At 28.6% G+C, this 22311-nt stretch overlaps 6 protein-coding genes across 6 annotated transcripts; 1 reads left to right on the plus strand and 5 right to left on the minus strand.

The window, feature by feature from the left end:
- Positions 1-1598: 1598 nt before the first annotated feature.
- Positions 1599-7604, minus strand: LOC123298060 (TBC1 domain family member 14-like). Its single transcript, XM_044879954.1, has 6 exons — positions 6810-7604; positions 5559-5684; positions 4838-5044; positions 3874-4199; positions 3244-3657; positions 1599-1830 (listed from the first exon to the last, which is right to left on the minus strand). The coding sequence occupies exons 1-6, from the start codon at positions 7508-7510 to the stop codon at positions 1619-1621; spliced, it is 1986 nt and encodes a 661-aa protein (XP_044735889.1). The 5' UTR covers positions 7511-7604; the 3' UTR covers positions 1599-1618.
- Positions 7605-9254: 1650 nt separating this feature from the next.
- LOC123297457 (COP9 signalosome complex subunit 3) lies at positions 9255-12851 on the plus strand. Its single transcript, XM_044879124.1, has 5 exons — positions 9255-9448; positions 9524-9769; positions 10357-10574; positions 11472-11978; positions 12471-12851. Exons 1-5 carry the CDS (start codon positions 9394-9396, stop codon positions 12726-12728), a joined length of 1284 nt encoding a protein of 427 aa, XP_044735059.1. The 5' UTR covers positions 9255-9393; the 3' UTR covers positions 12729-12851.
- A 1594-nt stretch (positions 12852-14445) lies between these two features.
- LOC123298287 (nicotinamide riboside kinase 1) lies at positions 14446-15673 on the minus strand. The gene is made up of 2 exons (XM_044880247.1): positions 15265-15673; positions 14446-15204 (listed from the first exon to the last, which is right to left on the minus strand). The coding sequence occupies exons 1-2, from the start codon at positions 15526-15528 to the stop codon at positions 14896-14898; spliced, it is 573 nt and encodes a 190-aa protein (XP_044736182.1). The 5' UTR covers positions 15529-15673; the 3' UTR covers positions 14446-14895.
- A 224-nt stretch (positions 15674-15897) lies between these two features.
- On the minus strand, positions 15898-17996 carry LOC123298288. Its single transcript, XM_044880248.1, has 5 exons — positions 17856-17996; positions 17713-17793; positions 17496-17647; positions 16493-16614; positions 15898-16031 (listed from the first exon to the last, which is right to left on the minus strand). The coding sequence occupies exons 1-5, from the start codon at positions 17911-17913 to the stop codon at positions 16028-16030; spliced, it is 417 nt and encodes a 138-aa protein (XP_044736183.1). The 5' UTR covers positions 17914-17996; the 3' UTR covers positions 15898-16027.
- Positions 17997-18683: 687 nt separating this feature from the next.
- Positions 18684-19115, minus strand: LOC123298289 (U6 snRNA-associated Sm-like protein LSm6). The gene is made up of 2 exons (XM_044880249.1): positions 18931-19115; positions 18684-18871 (listed from the first exon to the last, which is right to left on the minus strand). The coding sequence occupies exons 1-2, from the start codon at positions 19019-19021 to the stop codon at positions 18723-18725; spliced, it is 240 nt and encodes a 79-aa protein (XP_044736184.1). The 5' UTR covers positions 19022-19115; the 3' UTR covers positions 18684-18722.
- Positions 19116-19933: 818 nt separating this feature from the next.
- On the minus strand, positions 19934-22107 carry LOC123298286 (GATA zinc finger domain-containing protein 1). The gene is made up of 3 exons (XM_044880246.1): positions 21640-22107; positions 20845-21031; positions 19934-20257 (listed from the first exon to the last, which is right to left on the minus strand). The coding sequence occupies exons 1-3, from the start codon at positions 22039-22041 to the stop codon at positions 20079-20081; spliced, it is 768 nt and encodes a 255-aa protein (XP_044736181.1). The 5' UTR covers positions 22042-22107; the 3' UTR covers positions 19934-20078.
- Positions 22108-22311: the final 204 nt, after the last annotated feature.

A 22311-nucleotide genomic window follows, 5' to 3' on the forward strand; every position in this document is an offset into this window, starting at 1 on the left:
AATACGAAAGGTGAATCTGTATCATTATAGATGAAAAATAAGAATGTTCAAATATTACGCAAAGCTTCTTTAAACAAGCTTTCATTCGAAATATTTTGTAATTTTTGTACATGATGCAAGTGATCTACAAAAAAATTAATATTCAAGAAGTACAGAACTGGAGTAATTAAAAAATTTCGACTTTCAAATTTAAACCTGTACATAATAAAGAGTTTTATTTCCAATTTAAAAATTTAATAACAGGTGGCCCACCCTATACAACGAGTATTGGTGAAATGAATTACTAAATTAAATCGCAACGACGTTTAAATTACACAAATAAGTATGCATAATTTGTCAAAAATAAGTAATTCAAATAGTATCCTCTAGGGGTTTAGTTTGAACAATCCCCTATTCTAATACATTGCGCATTCAGTAAAAAACAGCTGTGACGAAAAAAAAAAAAATTAAAATGTTAAAAAATAAACCTTTAAATTAGAATAAAACAAAATCAACTTACACAATTCATAATAAAAGTTATTTATCTGTTTTACGCAGCTTCACACACATTAATTTTTGAATATGGCACTAAAATTGAGGGAAGTTACTAATGGAAAAAGATAATAGTTAGATCGGTCTCTAGTCCGAAAAAAATATAAAGAATTTCAAATTAGATAGAGTCACTATTTAAAACAGAAGAATTGAGAGTACTGTAAAACTCATTACTTTAAAACATGATTTTTCGGTTATAAATGAGTAAAAAGAAACATAATTTGAGAACTTTCGTAAAATACTTCGACATTAAACTTAATAGAATTGTTCATAACACCTCCATATGATTCGACATTTTACTGCCTCCTATACTTTGGATAAGAAAGATCATATTGTACATCGAATTAATTTCGACATCAGGATTTGTCGATGGTTTTTGTGAGATACATCCAGACGATTTAACAACCTCCTTCAGAAATTCAAACCTAAAATGATAACTTCTATCGGATGGTATAAACTCAAAACATAATCCATTTCAAATAAAAGCGCCACTTACTCTTAACAAATTATCTATATTTATAAGTGTAGTTTAAACCTTACTCACTTAAATACAGATCACTTTTCACCTAAATAAATCAATAATATTGTACACTTTTCGATCTCACTCAGAGCTTGGCCACTTCGTGTTATAAATTGCTCACGATTACACTCATTTTTTTTTATATATTAAATAATCGAAAGTAAATAATAAATTAAATTTCAAATTGAAACAAATACTATTTAGATAGTTTCGTAAAATCTAACTTAATGAAAATATAAAATTTCATTAAAATTATTAGAAATAAAATAATTTTTAGTACAAAGAAATTAAATACATAATTCCACAGAAAATTCCTGGAAATTAATTGATTCTATAATTACAGTGGTATTTAGATGAGAATTGAGCCATACTATCGTTGATTCCATTCTAATATCCAATTTAAACGATAATTTTTCTAATAATATAAATTTTTAAATGTTTAATTTCTTTGGACAATTTTTTATTAAAACTCACGCCACGATGAGTTACAGTTAAAATTAAATTAGGTACTAAAATGAGAATTATATAATATGTACATAAGGATTGTTTTAACGATTTTAGAAAATGTTATGATTGAATATTTGTTGATGTCAATGACACTGATTCTTTACATTTATCTAAAAGTTGAATAAAGGTTCGTTTATTTGAACTTACTATCATTGATTTTATGCTACAAAATAGTTCATCTGATGACATATCATCTGGAAGACGAGTTAAAAATTGCGCTCCATCCAAAAAATCTAGCTTCAGTAGTGTATCTTGATATAAATTTAAAATTCCTGAAAATATGTACAAACAAATGGTAATATTAATTATACGCTTCAATTTTTATAAAAATATAATAAGAATCGATTTTCTAAAGACATTTTATGTGCCATGTTGGTATTCTTACAAGTTCTAATAATTTATGTTTTTTTTTTTACATTCTTAGAATAATCATAAAAAATTGATTACTATCTTCATTATTACTTGTTACTCTCTAAGCTAATTTCAAGCTAAGTCTATGATATTATATTTATTTCGTTAAAATACCAAAATCAACATTGGGACAGAAAACAATGTTAATCTGAACAAATTTAAAAAAAGATACATAGTTTCTCTAGAAAATGGGCTTGTGTATTAACTGTAGTAATTTGGCGTAATTTGTAGAATCCCATAATATTACTGATTATTTATAAAAACCATTATTTATAAGAATTAATTATTATCAGCTGTTTCAATTTTTAACTCTGTATAAACAATTTGATTGTTTTTGAAGATGTTTAAATATTGAAACATCTATTAACAATTAATTAACCTAGAACTTTTTTTATTAACCAGTGAATCACTATAATTTCTTGATTTAAATTTAAGATGTATTTTATTATGTAAAAATATCATTATCAAAAATAGAGACACATAATTTTTTTGACTTTAAGTTTATAAGATCCCGGTCTGGGTCAACCTAGACTCTTCGAGTTTCCTAATGAAATGTATATTTAAAACAAGGTAATATATAATTAATGTGCTAGGGTTATCGATTTAAAATCTGGCAAGGCTATGCAAAATGATACGCTGGCTTAATGATTACCCTCATCGAGTTCTCATATATATATTGTATTAGGTGGTGTACCGGGCGCGTTGCTATCGGAGAAGAAATGATTATATAAATTAGCTGTATAAAGAAACACGATGAGATACTATTCTTTTTGAATTTCAAATTCAAATTGCACTTCTATAACATCGTGTTGTAATGTTATTAACTTCATTTTGATTTATAATATAAAAGGATACTCGATAATAGCCTAATCGTTAGGTGAGCGTTAATCATAATGCATAGCCTTTAGGAATTTAGGGCGGCAGCCAAAGGGAATTTTGTTTAATTATACATTAGCTTGTATAATATATTCGTTTCATTCGGAATCTCGATCAAGGTAGGTAAACTTAGATCGGAGCCGACTTATTGGTTTTCTTTTTTTTAGTATGGATGGTATCGGCCTGATTTTCGTTTTAAATTCTATATCAAAGTCATATTAAGGGTTACCATGGCTTTTTTTTATCCACACAACTTTTGCCTAAAATATTTTTTCTTAGAATGCAATCCAGAAAAATTACTTTCGTATTCCGACCGTTTTTATACAGTTTGTATTAACATCCCATTTAAAATTTTATTTTTATAATATCATAATAAAAATTGATCAATATACACAAACCTAATGCTGTCCTAAAGATGAACTCTTCACCATCTCGTAGAAATAAATCCCATACTCGACATGTGAGATCTAAAGGCATAGCTTTGGCGAATACTGTATAGATCCAATCCATAAGATACAAATCAGCTGATAATGATGCATTTAAAAAATGGCTATACAATTTTGGTAAATTCTCTTTTAATAATTCATTGTAAACACCAAAATATGCATGTAAATTTGTTTGATTCACTGTGAACGCAGATAACATTAGTGGACGATTCACTAAATTTGCAAAACAAATGAACGCATCAACAGGTTCCATATTTAATATTAATATTGCTGCTAAAAATGACATGCCTTGTACATAGCCAACATCAGGGCGATAACACACGTATGCTGCTAATAATTCATGTAATATATTAAAATAAGGTCCACCTGCAACCATAAAAAATACATGAATGCAGAATTTATACAAAACTGTGTCCATAACTTTAGGGATTATTCTTGGCATCGAAACATTACTGAAAGTTAATGTGACAATTTTCACGAAATTCATTCATTCATGCGTGCAAAATATGTAACTTTCAGGAATGCATTTCTCGCTAAGAAATAGAGAAACTAAATAAATTTTAACTTATATTTATAACTCACCTTCTTGAAATATTCCCAAATTTGGAAATGTCCGTGATATATCAAGCTGTATTACGTTCATACTTGATTCTTGATTCGTTTCATCAAATATTTTATTTTGATATTTTGTATTCGTTGATGTGCTACGCTTTAACACAATTGATTTATCTAAAGAGTCTGTTTCATTATCAAATGTTTGTAAATGGTCACGTGCACGAGCTAAACATATATTATACAAATTAGCTGTTATATTCAGTTCATTTCCAATTGCTAAGATCCATACACGACCTCGTACACTAGGAGGTAAACCTTGCCACCATAATTCACGAGTTTTCTTTTGATTACATCTACAAGGAAAAAATTGTAACGTTGAAATTATATTTTTCCTATTTTATACTCCTGCCATACTAGTCCTGTGGACGATCGACATTATTGGTATGCATTTTAACAAGGCTAGTAATTAGGGAGGTTGTTGATATTGGAATGTTATCAATTATCTGCCTAGTATAATTTTTCTGGTCTGGGAATTAACGCCGCTAGCTCGATTCAAAGTTGCAAGAAAATCCTTTTACTAAGTTCAAAATGGCAGATAGAGCAAGCCCCCGCTCCAACTTGCAAACATTTAATTTTTGTCAATTTTGGACAAAAGTTTAAAAAATCTGCAATATTCTTTGTTAAAATGAATCGAAACGAAAGGGTATTTTTGTATGTTTCAACTGGTAGATAGGGCGAATTCCCAACGCAGTTGGGAGAGGCTTCATCGCGTCTCTGAATATCCGCTACCCTGTGAAAAAAAAAACCTCTGAATCGAGCTAGCGGGTTAATCCCCAAATCAGAAAAATTCTTCTTGGCATATAGTTGAGAAGAGACTGTAGTGGTAATTTGATCCTAGGAAAAGGTTCAATTAAATTACACACAGAATTAATATCATCTATGTATGGCCTTCATTTTTATGGATATGTATATATATATATGGGCTACTAACAATGAATCCCACGAAGGTAGTATATGATTAGCCCATTGTTTAGCAGCTGCTGATAATTGATCTTCTTGTTTCAATTGTTTTTCCTGTTTCTTTTTTCGTTGTTTTGTGTTTTCAATATCACGCTTTTTTACTGCTTGAAGTATAGCTTCGTATTCGTCACGATGCCTGCGTTCTTCATCACAGTCTTTTGCAGGTAGTGTTGACGGTCTATTAAAAACAACATTTTTGATTATTTTATCGAAAAAAAAATGTTACGTGCAAAAGTTAAGAAACATTACTGTAATTTAAAATTTGTATCTACTTCTCATCATTTTCGAGACCAAAGCAAATAATTGGGAAATATGAGTGGTAAAATTACGCTGAGGTCTTTACTCTAAAATTCAACTTTAATTAAATAAAAATATTTTTAAATTACACAAACAAATTCAATTCAACTTTGCAAATATTCAAAATCCAAAGGAAAATTTTTAAATACAATTTTTTTTAAATTTTTTTCTCTAACACAATTGTCAAAAGTGAACTTTATACGTTATTGCTATTGCTTTAATAAGCTCTTTTCTTTTATAAAATATCATTTAAGCCGCTTATAAAACTTTCTAAAATTAAAAAATAGAGGAATAACATGAGGAGTGCTCACTCAATTTACATAAGACAAAGCGGAAACAATAGACTTATAAAAATGAACGTTTAAGTATAGTAAGAAAATACTCAAATACTAAACCTTATATGTTGAATTAATGCTGACGAACTTGCGACCAAACTTTCGGAAGTACTTGTTATCGATTCAATTGAAGATGATCTACCCATTCCAAATAATCGCCAGGAACCAGTTGAAGAAAACACTTTTCTATTAAAAATTACAATTAACCAATTATTTTATTTATAGAAAGCCGGACAGAAGGATAGATAGCCTCACAAAACAAAGATAAGAAATTCTTTAATCTAATTGGATGATATTTTAAAATATAATGATTTTCATCATTCGAAACAAAAATTTACATGTGCAAGAAAATTGAATTGGCAGATGCATTCTGGTTTCGTTGTGGGTAAACTAAATTCAATTTAGAATGTGTGATACGTTTATTCGCTTCTAGACGTTATAGTGATAATCCATTGTTAGTCAAATGAGTTTTGGTGAGAAAAAACGGAGAGAATGAATATTTCGACTCAATTCGATTTGCAGCTATTACGAATTTGGTTGGGCGGTTTAGTCCCTTCATTTACTTGAAAAGTTTGAAGCCAATCAGGAAGCTATGAGTACACGGGGGGGGGGAAGATCAACAACAATTATACTTTACACTTTTGGAGTTATTCAATAAATCAGTTTTAAATTGTAATTATTGTATTTAGTAATCAGTTCTATATTTTTTGTAATATGGACAATGGCTCTAATAATTATTTACGTATTAATAGATATAAATAAAGCTTTTAATAATCCTAAGACAATAAGAAAATACTCTTTAATTTATTTTTCAAATTTCAATTACTAATAAAAACATATTTAATCATTAATGTTGAAAAAGCAATATCCGTTATACATGTAATTCCGACAAGTTAGAAACTTTTGCAAGGTTTTTTTGGAATTCTGGATGGTACTCTTCAACAGGCTCTTCTAACGTTATCATAATTTCGTAGTGTGTCAGTAAGATTAAAGTATACCTGCCTATAGCACTAAAATGTAAGACTAAGCCTAGGAAAACCATCGCCTAAGTTCGACAGTTGAATAATATGAACATTTCTTTATAACAAATATTTATCACTGACATTTGTCAGGTATAAACAAATATGATCAAAATTGAAGACGATGAATGAAACTAGTCATGGAGAAGATACTTTTCATTTTCAGAGGTTCTGCATTTATTTAGAATGTTCAAAACTAAACTTTAAAAAATTTACCAATTTGACTGAAATTTGTTCCCTCTTGTTTTGTGAGCAAGTACCTAATATTATCCAAAATTATTAATAGTACTACCTTGAAAAAAATTCTGAAAAACCTTTCTTTTTAGGTTTTGTTGATAAATGATTTGAATTTTGATCATCGTTATCAAGTAAACTTCCTGACGATGATGGATCACTCAATGTTGACACTGTACTGGAAAATGAACTTGCACCGATAGTTCTATGATGACCTGTTGTTTGCACTTTTTCGGCACTAATTGAATCTGATACTGAATCAACTTCAGCACTATTCACTTCATTCTGATTTGTTTCCACTAATTGTAATTGTCTTGTAATAGGATTATAAGCTAATTTAAAGGTATCTAAAGCTTCATTAAGAGTTAAATGTCGACATTTAGTATTTTTGTTGTTAATATCACAGCCACTTGTAGTATGAGATTCAGTTATTTGTTCAGAACTTTTATGTATTTTTTCTGGCCAAGTATTAAACCACGATTCATCGACATCTTTCGATGTTACATTCAAGATATCACAATCATTTAATTTGATATCATGACAATCGGGTAAGCTTTGACTACGCGTATCACTTGATATTCCATCGCCAGCCTTTAACCATTTTCGTGGATTTCCCATTTGATGTTCGTTTAAAGAAATTAAACTTTTTAAATTGTTCACATCGCCTTGACCTTTTTTCTCCAGTTTTCTAAACAACACATCTTGATTATTTATCAATTTTGAAACATTTTGATTACTTTGATTAAATTCATTATTCATATCCTTAAGATTTAATTCGTTCGTTTTTTAGGACATTGACAACAAATAATTAAATATTTTTAATAATAGGAATTCTTTTTATTTTGACATGTTGTCAATGCCAAAGTTTTTTAATGGAGAATCAAATACACATTACACTACAGTGACAAATACTACAAATACCAACGCAAATAAAATAAGAAAACTTAACACATTGACTCTCTACACGCTAACGTACTGATTAATTACACGACAAAAGCTAAAAACGAAATTTTTTTGCTTTCAATTTATACAGTATTTCAAACATTTCAGTTAAAGTTCAGTTAGTACTTCTTTAAATAGTAGCAAAGTTTTGGTCTATCTCTTTGGCTTACTGTAAGTATCTCTCGATTTAAGAACTATATGAAATACTTTTTAAAAAAAGATTCTAGACTATTGCATGGTCTAGAACGGGATCTCAATTAATTTTGCATCTTTCAAAGGTTTTCTATATAATTATGGAATGTAATGGAATGTTTCCAAGGATTAGATCCAAGGCGTTAATTTTGAAATATAATGATATAAGTGGTTTATAATAAATATTATTAATTTTTAAGCTGAAGTCCCAAAAAACGGAACTCTGTAATGGACTTTTTGACGGGTTAAAGTGAAAAATAATATGTATAAAAATGTTTGCATTCTTTTCCCTGTAGTTGTTTTCATCTACTTTCGCTTTGAATCGCCAAAAATCATTTCAGGTATCATCCCTTTAGCGCATAGCTCGTATTTCAAAACAGATATTAGTATTACATTTGAATGAATGCAACAAAAATAGCAAATTTTAATATTTGATTAAACATTAGCAATTTTTAAAAGCTTAAACTAATAGCCATCTATAAAATGTATCCAGGCAATTTTATCAAGCTATAATACAAAAAACTATATTAACAGAAAACTGTTTTTACGTGTAAATAGACACACTATTTCATCTTTAATAAAAGGATAACGTTCATCAACTGGCGTTATCTTCCGCTACCTCAAAATTATATTTTTACGCACTTTTCGTATAAACTAATTATCCTCTCAGAATCATGGTGGTAGTAAATTATTTCCAGCATCCCTTCTTTCCTATATTTTAAATTCAGTAAAACATTGGTAAATTTTACAAGTAGAAATGACTTCCATATAAAAAGACCCAAAATTTAGTTTAGTAATCAGTGAGTTGTGAGTTGTGTAGCTAGCAATCAAATCTCTATTCAAAATAAAAAATATTTTTTTAAAACTTTTAACAAAAAAATTAATAAAAATCTTTTTAAAAGCAAATAACGGAAAAAATTTGAAATATAATTACTGTTGGATAAAGGAAACAAAATATCAATTCATTATTAGAAATTTTTTTTCTATATTGACTGCGTAAAATAAATTAAATATAAGTTTTAAAAAATATCTGTAAAATTTGAGCTATACTCGTCGTTAGCGAAAATAGTTTGATGAACGTCCCCCATTCAAATAACATAATAACATCAAAGACTATAGGATAGACAAGAAGCAGAAGTATAATTATAAGTGACATCTGGAGTCTGAGGCGATCAACTATTAAGTTTGTAGGCCTTTGCGGGTATGGCTATTAAGTTTAACTACTTTGCGGGGGTGACTATTAACTATTAAGTTTGAAAGCCTGACTCGGTAGAGGCGCTGAAACTCGTATACTACGATTTTACATTAGCTCATATGGGCTGCTTCTCCTCTATCCTATGCTCTTTGAATAACATCTTCTGAATTTTTTTGAAGATCCGTCATTCGAACACCGTGACATACCGTGAGATAACAAGATCTTTCTAATTATTGTTTATTTTAAAACGTACATACAAAGTAATTTACAAAATAGGTATTTTTAATATAAATGCAAACTATCTGTTTATAAAATGGCCTCTGCCTTGGAGCAATTTGTAAATAACGTTTGTACATTATCAGCCCAAGGTAAAAATATTTCGTTTATTAACCTAACATTTGATTACCGTTGAACAATAGATGATATAAATTTTTTAATTTTAGGAAACTATCGGGAACTAGTCGAAACAATAAATCAATCCACAGAAGTACTTATTAAAGGCGGTCCTCACTTAGATAATGTTCTTGAAACTTTAGATTTGCAACAACATTCTCTAGGATATTTAGCTGTATTATGTACAAAATTTGCTTTACCACCAACAAATGCTCAAAATGATAATCGCTTAAAACAAGCTGAAGATTTTATTATAGGATGTATTGGAGAACAAGTTCGATTTGCTCCAGAAACATGTTAGTATTCTAGAACTTCTTAGTTTTTATATCCAAAAAATGTTGTACTTTCAATTTCTGATAAATACATCTGTTGTAATATTTTCCTTAGAACAAAAGTCGCTGGAAGAATTGTATTCTTTTTTATTCATCTACTGTCTCATGAGATTCCGCTTACGGGGAAGGAAAAAAATTTTAAAAATACATCTGACAGTTTCATGGAGAGAATTTTTCTATGAATACTTTTTTTTTTCGTAGCATCAGTGTGAGATATTTTTGGTTAGGTATTTGAAAATAGAATAAGACTTTCTGTCACTTTTATTTTCAGAACTTACTACGTTTTTTGAAGGTTGACCCTCCCCTTTATATCTTAAAAAGAAGACTTTTCATCTAGTCATTAATAAATATCAGAATTAATAGTTTTCGAAATTTTGAGTATAACTTTTTTACATATAAAAACTCATAATATTAGTTTGTAGACGTTAAGTTTGGTAGTTGGAGAAATCTCGTTGAGCTATTTTATCTTCTACTGACAAAACTTGGCGCCACAGAAGTTATTTGTACAGAAGTTTTTCATTAAATTTTAAACGAATCTTTTTTGAAATTAGTTGCAGCTCTTTGCCACCTTGTAACTAATAGGCTCTTAGAATTAGGCCAACCAATGCGTGGAATATCGTTACATTTACGAGCTATTCAGAAAATACAGTTACACTCAACACAACTAACATCGGTTCATGCAGATCTGTGTCAATTATGTTTACTCGCAAAATGTTTTAAGCCGGCATTGCCAATATTGGATAATGATATAACAGCTATCAATCAAGAAGTAAGACTACAGTTTTATTTATTTATTTTAATTGCCTGGGCGAAGAAGCTTTTATGATTTTCGTAAATATTGTTTTCAAAAAATTTTTTAATTTGGAAAATTTCAATTTGATTTATAACCATCATTTTTCCCAATAACCATTCACCCACACAAAATTGTATTCAAAAATATAGTAGTTGATTATACGTTTTTTATACCATGTATATGAAATATACCAAGGTATACTAAGTTTAGTCCCAAATTTGTAAGGCTTAAAAATATTGATGCTATGAACAAAATTTTGGTATAGGTGTTCATAAAATCACCTGATTAGTCCATTTCCGGTTGTCTGTCTGTCTGTCGTCTGTCCGTCTGTCATCACGATTACTTAAAAACGAAGAGGGATATCAAGCTGAAATTTTTATAGCGTGATGAAGACGTAAAAAGTGAGGTCAAGTTCGTAAATGAGGAACATAGGTCAATTGGGTTTTGAATGTAAAAAATATTCTTTATAGAAAAATAAACAACTTTTGTTTGAATCATTTTTTCGTAAACATCACTGTTTACCCGTGAGAGCGCATATTATGCGCAAATTATAGTATTATATGGTTATATCAGTTATATGTGTGTGAAATGTATGTAACACTGTCTATACATGGTATGTCAACAATTAACTCAGTCAATAATTTGTTTTCACTTGTTTTTATTTGAACTTAAACTATTTTATTCGATTAATGTTTTGAAAAAGTAATTTGGCAATCATTTTATTACTTACCATTCTCACCCGTGAGAGCGCATTCTTTATTTGCAATGTATAGTTTCAATTAGAACGCCCAAACATATATTCCAAAAATTGACATAAAATTACTAATCTAAATTTTGAATGTTTTACACGAAATTTTTATGTGTATGTTTTAGGGAAATCAATTTGACACAAAATATTTTCTACTATATTACTACTATGGAGGAATGATTTATACAGCAGTGAAAAATTTAGATAGAGCTTTATATTTCTTTGAAGTTGTCGTCACAACACCTGCAATGGCTGTATCGCATATTATGTTAGAAGCGTATAAAAAATATATACTAGTGTCATTAATTTTACATGGAAAAGTGCAAAATATTCCAAAATATACATCACAAGTGGTAGGACGTTTTATGAAACCATTAAGTCAACCTTATCACGATTTAGCTGTTGCATATGGTACGAATAATTCAGAAGAGTTGAGAACAACAGTTACACGATATGGAGATACATTTACGCGTGATCAAAATATGGGTCTTGTCAAACAAGTGGTGTCATCGCTTTATAAAAAGAACATACAGCGTTTAACAAAAACATTTTTAACATTATCCTTAACTGATGTAGCAAGTCGTGTACAGTTACCTGGACCCGCTGATGCTGAGCGATACATTCTTAATATGGTAATAACATGTTTGTAATCAATACTATCGTGAATAGAAGTAATATTGGGCCAAAACCAAATAGAGAAGTTAATAAGCATTAATTTTTTTTTCTCCATAAAAAAAAAAACTACGTGTGATTGGTTGTGGCGTCTTAATATCGGTTGAGGATAGCATCCAATCGCAATCACACTAAATGCATGTTATTTTATCATTTCTCCGTGCGATGGCGTTACTAAAGCGATATGTTGACGTCACCGGCGTTTGAATTTACAGTTTAGAAAACCCATTTTCAATTGTCTAATTACAAGAACATTACATGAATGCAACTTCTCTATTGGAGTGAAGTTTCGTGAAATTTAAAAAAAAAATTCGAATCCATTGACATTTCCTAACTGACCTCGAAACTCCAATAAATCTGGTACCAATTGTCCGATTTTTTTTTTCTAAATAATAAATGTAGAGATGAAACATAATCAGCGAAAAATATATAATCTAATTTAATTATTATAGATTGAAGATGGAGACATTTTTGCAACGATTAATCAAAAAGATGGAATGGTAATATTTCACGATGCCCCTGAAAAATACGATTCACCAGGTACTTTACGAAGTTTAGAGAAACGTATGGCTGATAGTGCGGCATTAGCTAAACGCGTTCAAAGTATGGAAGAAGAAATAATCTCGAATCCTGTTTATATAAAGAAAGCAGCAGGTGCAGCTGAACAAGATTCAGTACCTGCTGGTCCTACTGGTTCTTACGTTATTTAAATTAAGCATTTGTTTGCTTTAAATTATACTGTAATTTTAAAATAAACCAAATTTCGTACAAGTATTTCTTGTTGGATTTTTTTTTTGTTTACGTATATTTAGCTAAATAAATTCTGACACTTATATTTTAGTTTTTATTGGCTTTGTTAAACAGAAAAAAAATGTAGTCACCTTTGTAAAATTTAGCATCCGTTATTTATTTTTGGTAAGAAAGAGGCAGATAATGTATGAAAATGTAAAATTTACAGAGAGGAAAGTCGCGGTATAGCGCTTTTTCTGCTTGACAAGGTCATGATGAAAGCTGGCATATTGAAGCTGATGCTGAATGACAACCAAAAATACATGACGACATAAGTTAAGGGTTAGTTAAACACTGATCTTAAATGTTTTCATCGCTATATTATTCATTCGATTATTCATTTACAATAATTTTATAAAATTGTAACTAGTAGGTCTATGGTTTTTTCTTCGGTTAGTTGTTTTTCGTAAATATTTCGAAAAATTTTAACTTGTTTAAGATAAAGATCCACAAAAAATTTAATCTGATTAAAAATTTTTAAATAATGGAACAAAAATTGACAAAAATAAAACCTTTTCTCTTTTTTAAAAAAGTTTATTTGAAATTTTACAATTCTTAATTAATTTTATTTTTATAGTTGATTAAAACCTTAAAGCTACAATAAAAAAGCCTACGCAACAATGACTTTAATAGCTGAAACGAGTTCACGAGTTTTATATTCTCGAGCAATACTTTTACTGAACTAGCAGTTTCAACGCGATAAATAACAAAATTTTTATGCCGGTTTTCCACTAAACGGACAAACAAAAATGAAACTCAAACAATAACTAGACTTTTCGCAAACTTTTGTAAGATTGGCGTTTTTTCGGACAGTTGGATAATAATATTAATAATCAAATATGTGTTTTCCAACTGTCACAAAACACGCCAGTCTTCAAAAAGTTAAATAATTTAAGTTTGAGTAATGTTTTTGTTGGCAATCCGGTATTAACGGTAAGTTCAAATATTACAATGCAAGAGGTTATTAGTTATCTACTTCAATTTTTAGCTTATTAATATTTGATAAGTGCATATCATTGCGCTACGACTGCATCGCGTGACCATTGCGGCTAGAAAAAGTCTTTGTGTACATAGACCATGTCAGCAATATTTCGAGTAGAATTAGCTGTAATTTAATATGAGATTACAATCATGAAACCTTATTCGAAAATATTATTTAAAATATAGATATTGGAATGGAATATAAAATTTGGAATGTCTTCAGTATTTATAATAAATATTTACTAAACGTTGAGGTAGACAAATTTTTTTCAATTAACTAATTTTTGGTTTTGTATACATCTGGTAGGTAAATCATAAGCTTTTTTTGAAAGGAAGGTTTGTATGGGCTGTAAATGAGATGTACGGTAATTAATAAAGCATAAAGGCCCATCTACATATTTCAGTGTACGAACGGCAACGTCAGTTCAGTAAAATTTCTCCTATCTATTTTGTATAGAAATATCTGAAGATTACTGAAATATCGTACCATCACTTTGTCGGATGTGTGTGAATGTGTGTACTGCTCTATCCGATTTTTTTTTCACGGCACTGAAGTGAAATTTCAATCAAAAATTGAAAATCAATCGATTCCGATTAATAATGTTTTATTTTATTTCTAATAACCGGGGTTCCATTTTCAATTTAAATCATTTAATAAAATTGAATAATTCAGAATAAAGAAACCAAAAAAAAAAAAAATTGATAAATTCTATGTATGGCAGTGATTTTTAAATTTATGTAATGTGTACACTCTTCAAAATAAACGCAAAAATTGAACCATTCTAAGTTATATTACTATTACAGTACACGTAATTCACATACCGTTTGAAAACCATCTCGTTACTCGTTAGGCATTTACTAATATATGAAGTATACATGAGTTCTATACATAAGAACATAATAATTTATATATTATGAATCTCTTACGGGATGGCTGCCAATCTGTATAATGTTACAGCTGTATACTTAGAATGGTAAAATACGATAATTTTTTGTGACACAGAGTGTACATAATAAAAACAATATAAATTTTAATAATAAAACTTATCACTAACATTAACAAGGCTCAGTGTTAAAAACTCATAAAATGAAGCCTTTTAAAACTCATTATGTAAATATATTAGATAAATCTTGCACAACCTTATTAAAATGTGTTGATGTAGGCTCAACACCACTCATATATTCAATAGAATTATAATCATTTTGAAGTTGCTCCTTAATTTGTAAATAATGTGGCCAAACAATTTTATCAAAATATCCTGGCACATCTGGTGGATCATACACTCGATTATTTCGACGTTCCCAGCAAATATCGCGAGGTAATGTCAAAAAATACATTTTATGGAATAAATTTTTAAATTGATTATAATTAAAAATTGAGAAACCTTCAATTATTAGCAAATTTATACAATTTGTCTGTAATATTTTGATCAAATTATCTAAATTTTTATCCGTTTGATTGTCCAATTTTTTGACATCCGTCAAAGAACATCGTTTATCTTTGATTAAATCAAAGATATCATTTTTCATTTTTTCCATATCTAAACTTGATAGAATTTCCCAATTAATTGCCTTTAATTCTGGCAAATGTGTGTGTAGAGAACTGTCTATCGGTAAAAAATAATTATCCTGATGAATTAAATACGAATTTGGTATTTTATTATGTAATTCTTTAGCTAAAGTCGTTTTTCCTCCACATGTAACACCTGATAGACCCAGTACAAACCATGAATCACACATTTTATCAAAATTTTTAAAAAATATAATAATTCTAGTAATATAAAGAATTGGTCAATATTTATGCAAAATGTTTCGTCAATTTTATTGTGAACTGTTCAGAACATGATAATATAATAACTTATTAGGAATGAAATGAACTTTTTAAATTTAAAATTTATTTTTCTTTATTTTTGAACATATTTGTTTGTTAAAATTACAAAGTTCATTTCAAAAATGATTTCGGTGTAAAAATTTTAGAATATATTTACATACTTATTGAGATGAGCTTTGATTTTTAAATAAGGATAGACGTGATACAAAGTAAACATAATTAACGTACCAAGAAAAATAGTACCAAGGATAACAGGAACTACAATTGCATAAATTAAATCTGGGAATATCGAGAATAAGATGTTGTCACTTGAAAGTGGTAAAAGTGGCAAAACAATCACCCAGAATGTATAATAGAATACAAAACATCCAGAAAATATTAATAATATTTGACCTAATGTAGCATCGTTCATCTGAAAAAAAAAAAAATTAAATTATTAGTCGAACTATCCAGTTTTTCCTGATAAATAGAAATTTTAAATACTGATTATTCATTCATTAATTGTAGAGAGCTTTACTTTGTGGAACTCCATAATTAGGATTGAAGAAATAAAAGTGGACTAAGCAAAGAAAATTAGAAATTTTATTTCTTCAATCCATCAGTAGGATTGTACTACTTCAGTAAATCTGTCAACGCTAAAACGAATCGACTATCATATATTGTCCATCTGTGTATACTGTGTACAAGCATCTCATAGTCACAGCACACAAAGTAAGTTAAACAACTTTACCGCTTGTACAATTCATTTATGGAATCGACTAAACATTCGTCAAAAAGTAATCTTGTCAATTACATCCTATTTATCATATATTTAGTCTCATCTCGTTAGAAATACCTTAAAACTAGAAAAAAATTCTAATTAAAAACATTTACTCTTTATAATATTCTTCTTCTATATCTTTAAGATCTTGTTCGGTAAATATGGATTCCTCAGGTTTCTCTTTTTGAGTACTTTGTATACTGACAGGTCTTTTCTGAATAGCTCGTTCCAAAATCTGAAAAGTATTATTGATTTTAATAATTTATGCCTTTATATGCAAAACAGATTAAAATAATCTAGTCAGTAATGTCAAAAATTTGACGAAAAATTAAATATGACTTCGCGACATAAAATCTTCAAATTTTTAATTTATACCTAGCATGTCGCAGATAGTTTAGTTAGTTGAATTGAAGCAAGTTAGGTCTGCTGTTTATCCCTTAATCGTTAAGGCAAACTTTTAGCTATATCTTACGTAAACAAGCAGGTCTCTAGTGTAAATCGTATTTACATAAAAAACCTCTACTTTAAAGTTGAATATTCACTCGTCATACATGACTGTGATCGAATATCAATGTCTGTAAATCGTCGCGTTTCATTTTTTACAAAAGAGTAACTTTAAGATGACTTATTCAAATTAATATACAGTAAAAATCGGTTAAAAGGACATTAAACATGCGTTGGCCGTTATAGACGGTTTGGGTAAATATTAACTTAAAAAACTTTTGCTAAAATTGGCATTTTGGCCCTTGAGTTCACTCTGTGATGAGCGTCAAAACTGTAATCGGCGGGTTGGTCATGCCTTTAATGGGCTCGAATTAGCACGAGTCAGCGGCTTTTTTGGCCCTTTTGATGGCGTACACTCCATGTAATAATTTTACCAAAAATGAGTTAAGTAAGCATTTACCCCGACTTGTCACCCTATAATTCTAATGGATATTGGTAGATACAGTCGATACACATACATTCATCCATGTGTTTATAAGGACCTTTCAATTGCGTTGTTATAACCGGATTTGGAAGTTTCCGGTTTTGACTGTATTGCTTAATATTTTTCAACCTAATATTTTATAATTAATAAAACTAAACATTAAACAAAATTTGGTAGAATGGGCTTACCAATTGTGTAGTTTCTGGATCTAACTCAACAGATTTATGTAATTTTTTTAACTTTTCTACATTTTCTTGTAATTTATTTTGTTTGTTTCGTAATTCTCTTTTTATATCTTCAACAGTTAATTTTTTTTGAACTTGTAATAGGTTAACTTTCTCTGAAAATTTATATACATTAGATATGCCCACGTATTTATTTATACTTAATTATATTACAACACACCTTTCTTTCCTTTTTTCAAAATAGATTTGGTAAGAAAATGACTTTTTTGTTGATTTGAAGACCCACGTTTCTTTCGATGATCTAAACAAAACAAATGTAATCAGATAATTGATGTATGATATAATTAAATTCAAATTAAAAACCTTTGGTATTGTTACTATCCACTAATTGTAAACTTTTCCGTACAAGTGAAGCAGACATTGCCCTAAATCTTTTTTTTTTAATATTATCTAAAATCACGTGTTTTAATCATTTGTATTAGAATTTATTAATTATGATTATGATTGATGTGTGTTGGAAAAAGAAAACCCGAATAATAAACAACTGTCCTTGTCAAAACATTGAAGATCATAGATGTTCTTACAAAATTTAGATAGTTAAACAATTTATTGTTACCAGAGACTTTGTCAGTAAAATATATTCTCTGTTGTTACATCTACCGTCACATGAATCGCACTTGCAATAAAGCTTTTTTAAGATTGATTTTTTAATAGCATTTTTTGTATAGCTCATTGTCGGGACTATGAAAGTACCATTATTTTGACAATCTACTGTGCTGTCTTATAACAATTTTTTTATTAGCAAAGAGTTTGTGAAATGAAGAAACACTCTTAAGTAAAAAATTAACTCAAAAATATTTTTATAAAACATAGACGTTTCTAAGTTAAAAAATTAATTTCAAACCAAAAATATATGTATACATGTTTAAAAATTAATTGATTATTTTAAGTAAAATATTATTTATATTTTATTGGAAATAAAACACACTGCCTAATCTAGCCATTCAAGTTATACCAATACCAGTATAAGCCCCCTCTTATAAAAAGTCTGTGGATGTCATTTAAGTGACGTTTAAGAACGCTCACTTTTCGATGTAGTTAATTTTATTTTTCGACTTAAGTTAAAAAAAAAAAAATTGTAATAAATTATGCAAAAATTATTTATTAAATAGAAATAAAAATAATGACAACTTATTCTGAATTAATTATTCAAATAAATAAAAATAAACTCTAAATTCTCCTTTTCTGAGTACTAATGTATAAAACATTATTGCCTCGGATAAATGCATCTCCGTATTTATTTTTTAATTGTCCATTCACGTATTCTTCAGTTTGCTCCAAAGCAATATTCATATAGCCATCTAAACAAGCTAATACACCTAAAAAATTAGTTGATTAATATTTAATACTTAGATAAAGGTTAAGTAAAAATGTTTACCTCGATAATCAACACCACTATTTAATTTCACAACAACTGGGCGTCCATGAATTTGTTGAATAAATGATGATAAAGCTTCTTTTCGACTCATTTTTAATCAATTAACTAAACTTTAAAAAAAAGATAATATAGAAAACACTTTTCAATAAAACTACAAGAAAAGCCGCACTATTGTTTGTCTATTGTCTATTTAAAGTTGGTACTCCTTGCTATTCAAATATTCAAAAGTATGAAAAATGAGGAATAAATAAAGAGCACCTTTGATATCAAAATTATTGTTTATAAACAATTTAAAATATACAATTTAAATTAATGACAATAGAAAATAACTAATCATACAGATATCTATATTAAACCTAGATAGCTAACAACAGCCAAAAGACGGATTCTTTTCGTAGAAAAGATTCTATTTTATCCATTGGTATTATCAACAAAAAGAAATTGTTATAAAATAAACTTAATAATTTCAGACTCTGGGTGAGGTTCAAATTTTTCAATTTGATGGCTATTGAAAAAGCACGATTATGCGATTATAAATTTTTAAACTTCACGAAAGTGAAATTTAACATCATCTCATGATGTTGATTAGAATTAGCGATCAAAAACTCGTGACTTGACCATTTTTAAATTTTTCATTACTCAGTTTCTTGTCTAAAAGCTATCCTAATTACGAAATGATGCCTCGAAACTTAAAGAACGAGTTTCAATGTGTCATTATTCCAACAAAAACCTTTTCAAAATTTTTTTAAAATAATTCTTTATTTTCCAAAATTCAATCTTTCATCCTTATTGTCATGGATTTTATTATAACATCGAAATACACTACGATGTGTTTTACCCGACTACAAATTGAAAGAAACCAAATTGATTATTATTAATAGAGCAAATATTTAAATAGGTACAAATAGAAAAACGAAGGCAAATGTGTATATTTGCATAAATGGATGCATTTATTGTTCCACCATGCAATAGGATAATACTTGAATTAAAAAATTTTCAAATCTTGAGTTAACGTTATTAATAAAAATCATGAATAAGAAAATTGTCGAATTTTCAGTATATAATAAGAAGAATTATTAAGTTTGCACTGTGATTGTTCTAGATTTGACATAGACATCTTATAAATAAAATTCAATAAAACACAAAAATTAAGATTCATTATTTATCTTCGAAACAGGATCTAATGTTGTCCAAATGAAACCATTTTGTAAAGTAGCTTCGTCATCAACAGGTGGATAAGGTGTATCTTTAGCTTTATAATATTCCGAAGGAGCGTGCATAATGAACTCCATACAATCTAATTTTCTAGGAACATCTTCATCAGGACCTATAAATAATCAGATATATTTAGTAAATCTAATATTAGTTAATTCTTTAACATTTAAAAATAATGTTATGAAAATTATTGGGTAAAAAAAAATTACTTTGGATATTCTAAAAATACCTTAAGCGTTAAAATAGCATCCTTTTTCCACGGAAATGCAAATGTCTTTAAAAACATACTGAATACAAAATAAAATTATTGAGATTCAATTTAAAAAGAGTATCATTTGTACAAAATAAACTGCTATTGGTTCTTATCAACAAAGAAAGTTTTTTTGGGTTATTTTTCATTGATCTTCGAAGAAATGAATGATTAGAGAAATATACTGTCTAGGTTTTCTTAAGAAAAATATATTTCTAAGCAGAGTTCAGATCCATTTTCTATTTTGATTAACATATTAAGAAATGTCAATAAATAATGCAAGCATGTATTGCAATGTAACTTTTCGCCCAATTTTATGGAGTTTAGGAGAACAAAAAATTAATACATTTCAAAATCAAACAATAATATTTTTATCAACTTATTATCTCAAGAAGTTGACTTGTTTTATGTAAATAAGTTAAGAAATTTAAAAAAAGTGAAATATTAACCAATTATATAAGTTGCAGGGTCGAATCCAAGCGCTGGTGCGGGACTGGCTTTTGTTGGTAATAGCCATGTTAATACTGCGCTTTTTTCACAATATTGATCTGTTAACAATCCTCTAATTTGTGCATAGTATGTATCACCTTCTGTATCAATTACGGATACTATATCGCCTACCTGAATATAACTTCCCTAAAAATAAACAAATTAATGAATATAACTCCGACGACTTAAATTGTCTGCTAAATTTTCCATTTCCGTTTATGGATATGTCTTTGTAGAACATGACATTTTTAGTTACGACCAAATTAAAAGGTCCTGTGCATTTTTTTTCTAACAAACGGGGTGTTTTTAAAAAAGTGATACACTCCATTAAGAAAACGAAGATAGAAAATTTTGCAGAAAATACTTTAATTTAGGATTGCAGAGTTCTTAAGATTTACCACCCATGCAGATCGATTCAAATATTATTTTTTGGTCTTAAATAATTAGTTTGTCTTTTAAGAGAAAATAGCCTTTTTAAAAAGCTTTTATACTGACTTTTGAAGATAAAAAACTTTCACGATGGTTACCAAATACTGAATTATTTTAACTGCGTTTTTTTAGTTCAATAATTGCAGCTTCTAACTGGTAAAAGGGTCATAAAAACGGTTAACTTAGTACCGATTTCAAAGAAACGAAATTTTGATTTATATATTAACATTCTTAAAAAAACTCGTCTACATTTTGTTCTAGCCTAGAACAGCCTTAAAATATCTACATAGGTGATGCCTTTAAGAGGGCATAAAAATACTAATTACTTTAAAAAATATAGATTTGCTTGTAACGACAGTGGATACAGCTGATGGTGCTTTGATTGGCGTTTTCTTGAAAATAATTCGCCTTCCTTTTCCTTTTGGCGTTAATGGTTTTGTGAATGAGAGAGGATTCACTTTAGGTTTATATCGTGTACTTCGTGTACTTTTTCGAAGTGGTAATTTCGTTCCATTGATTTCATTTTCGTTTTTATTATTTTCCTCATTACAATTGGATTCTACTTCTTCTTGTTTAATAGTTACGTTATCTTCAGGTTCTACTTTTAGGTTATCTTTATTGGATTCAAAACAATCTAAACACATATGAACATCATTAACTGTTTTCCACAAAGGTGATTCTGTTTTATCACATTTTGAACATTTTGGTTTGATATTACTTAGAGGCATGTCCAACTACTTAATAAATTTTCAGTTCACGATAATATTTTAATGTTTAGTTTACTAACATCATAAAACGTCAAACTAAAATCAAACAAGCCATAGGTGACAGATTTGTGTTCCTGAGTTAGTCACTAGATGGGCTATTAAACAAGTGAAAACAAACAATTGATTGAGTTAATTGATAAAATACCATGCATAGACAGTGTTGATTATTCTGCCACATTACACATACATACATGACACAGACATATAACTGATATCCCCATATAATAAATA

Source organism: Chrysoperla carnea, chromosome 4 (genome assembly GCF_905475395.1).
Source record: "Chrysoperla carnea chromosome 4, inChrCarn1.1, whole genome shotgun sequence".
NCBI classification, from domain to species: Eukaryota; Metazoa; Arthropoda; class Insecta; order Neuroptera; family Chrysopidae; genus Chrysoperla; species Chrysoperla carnea.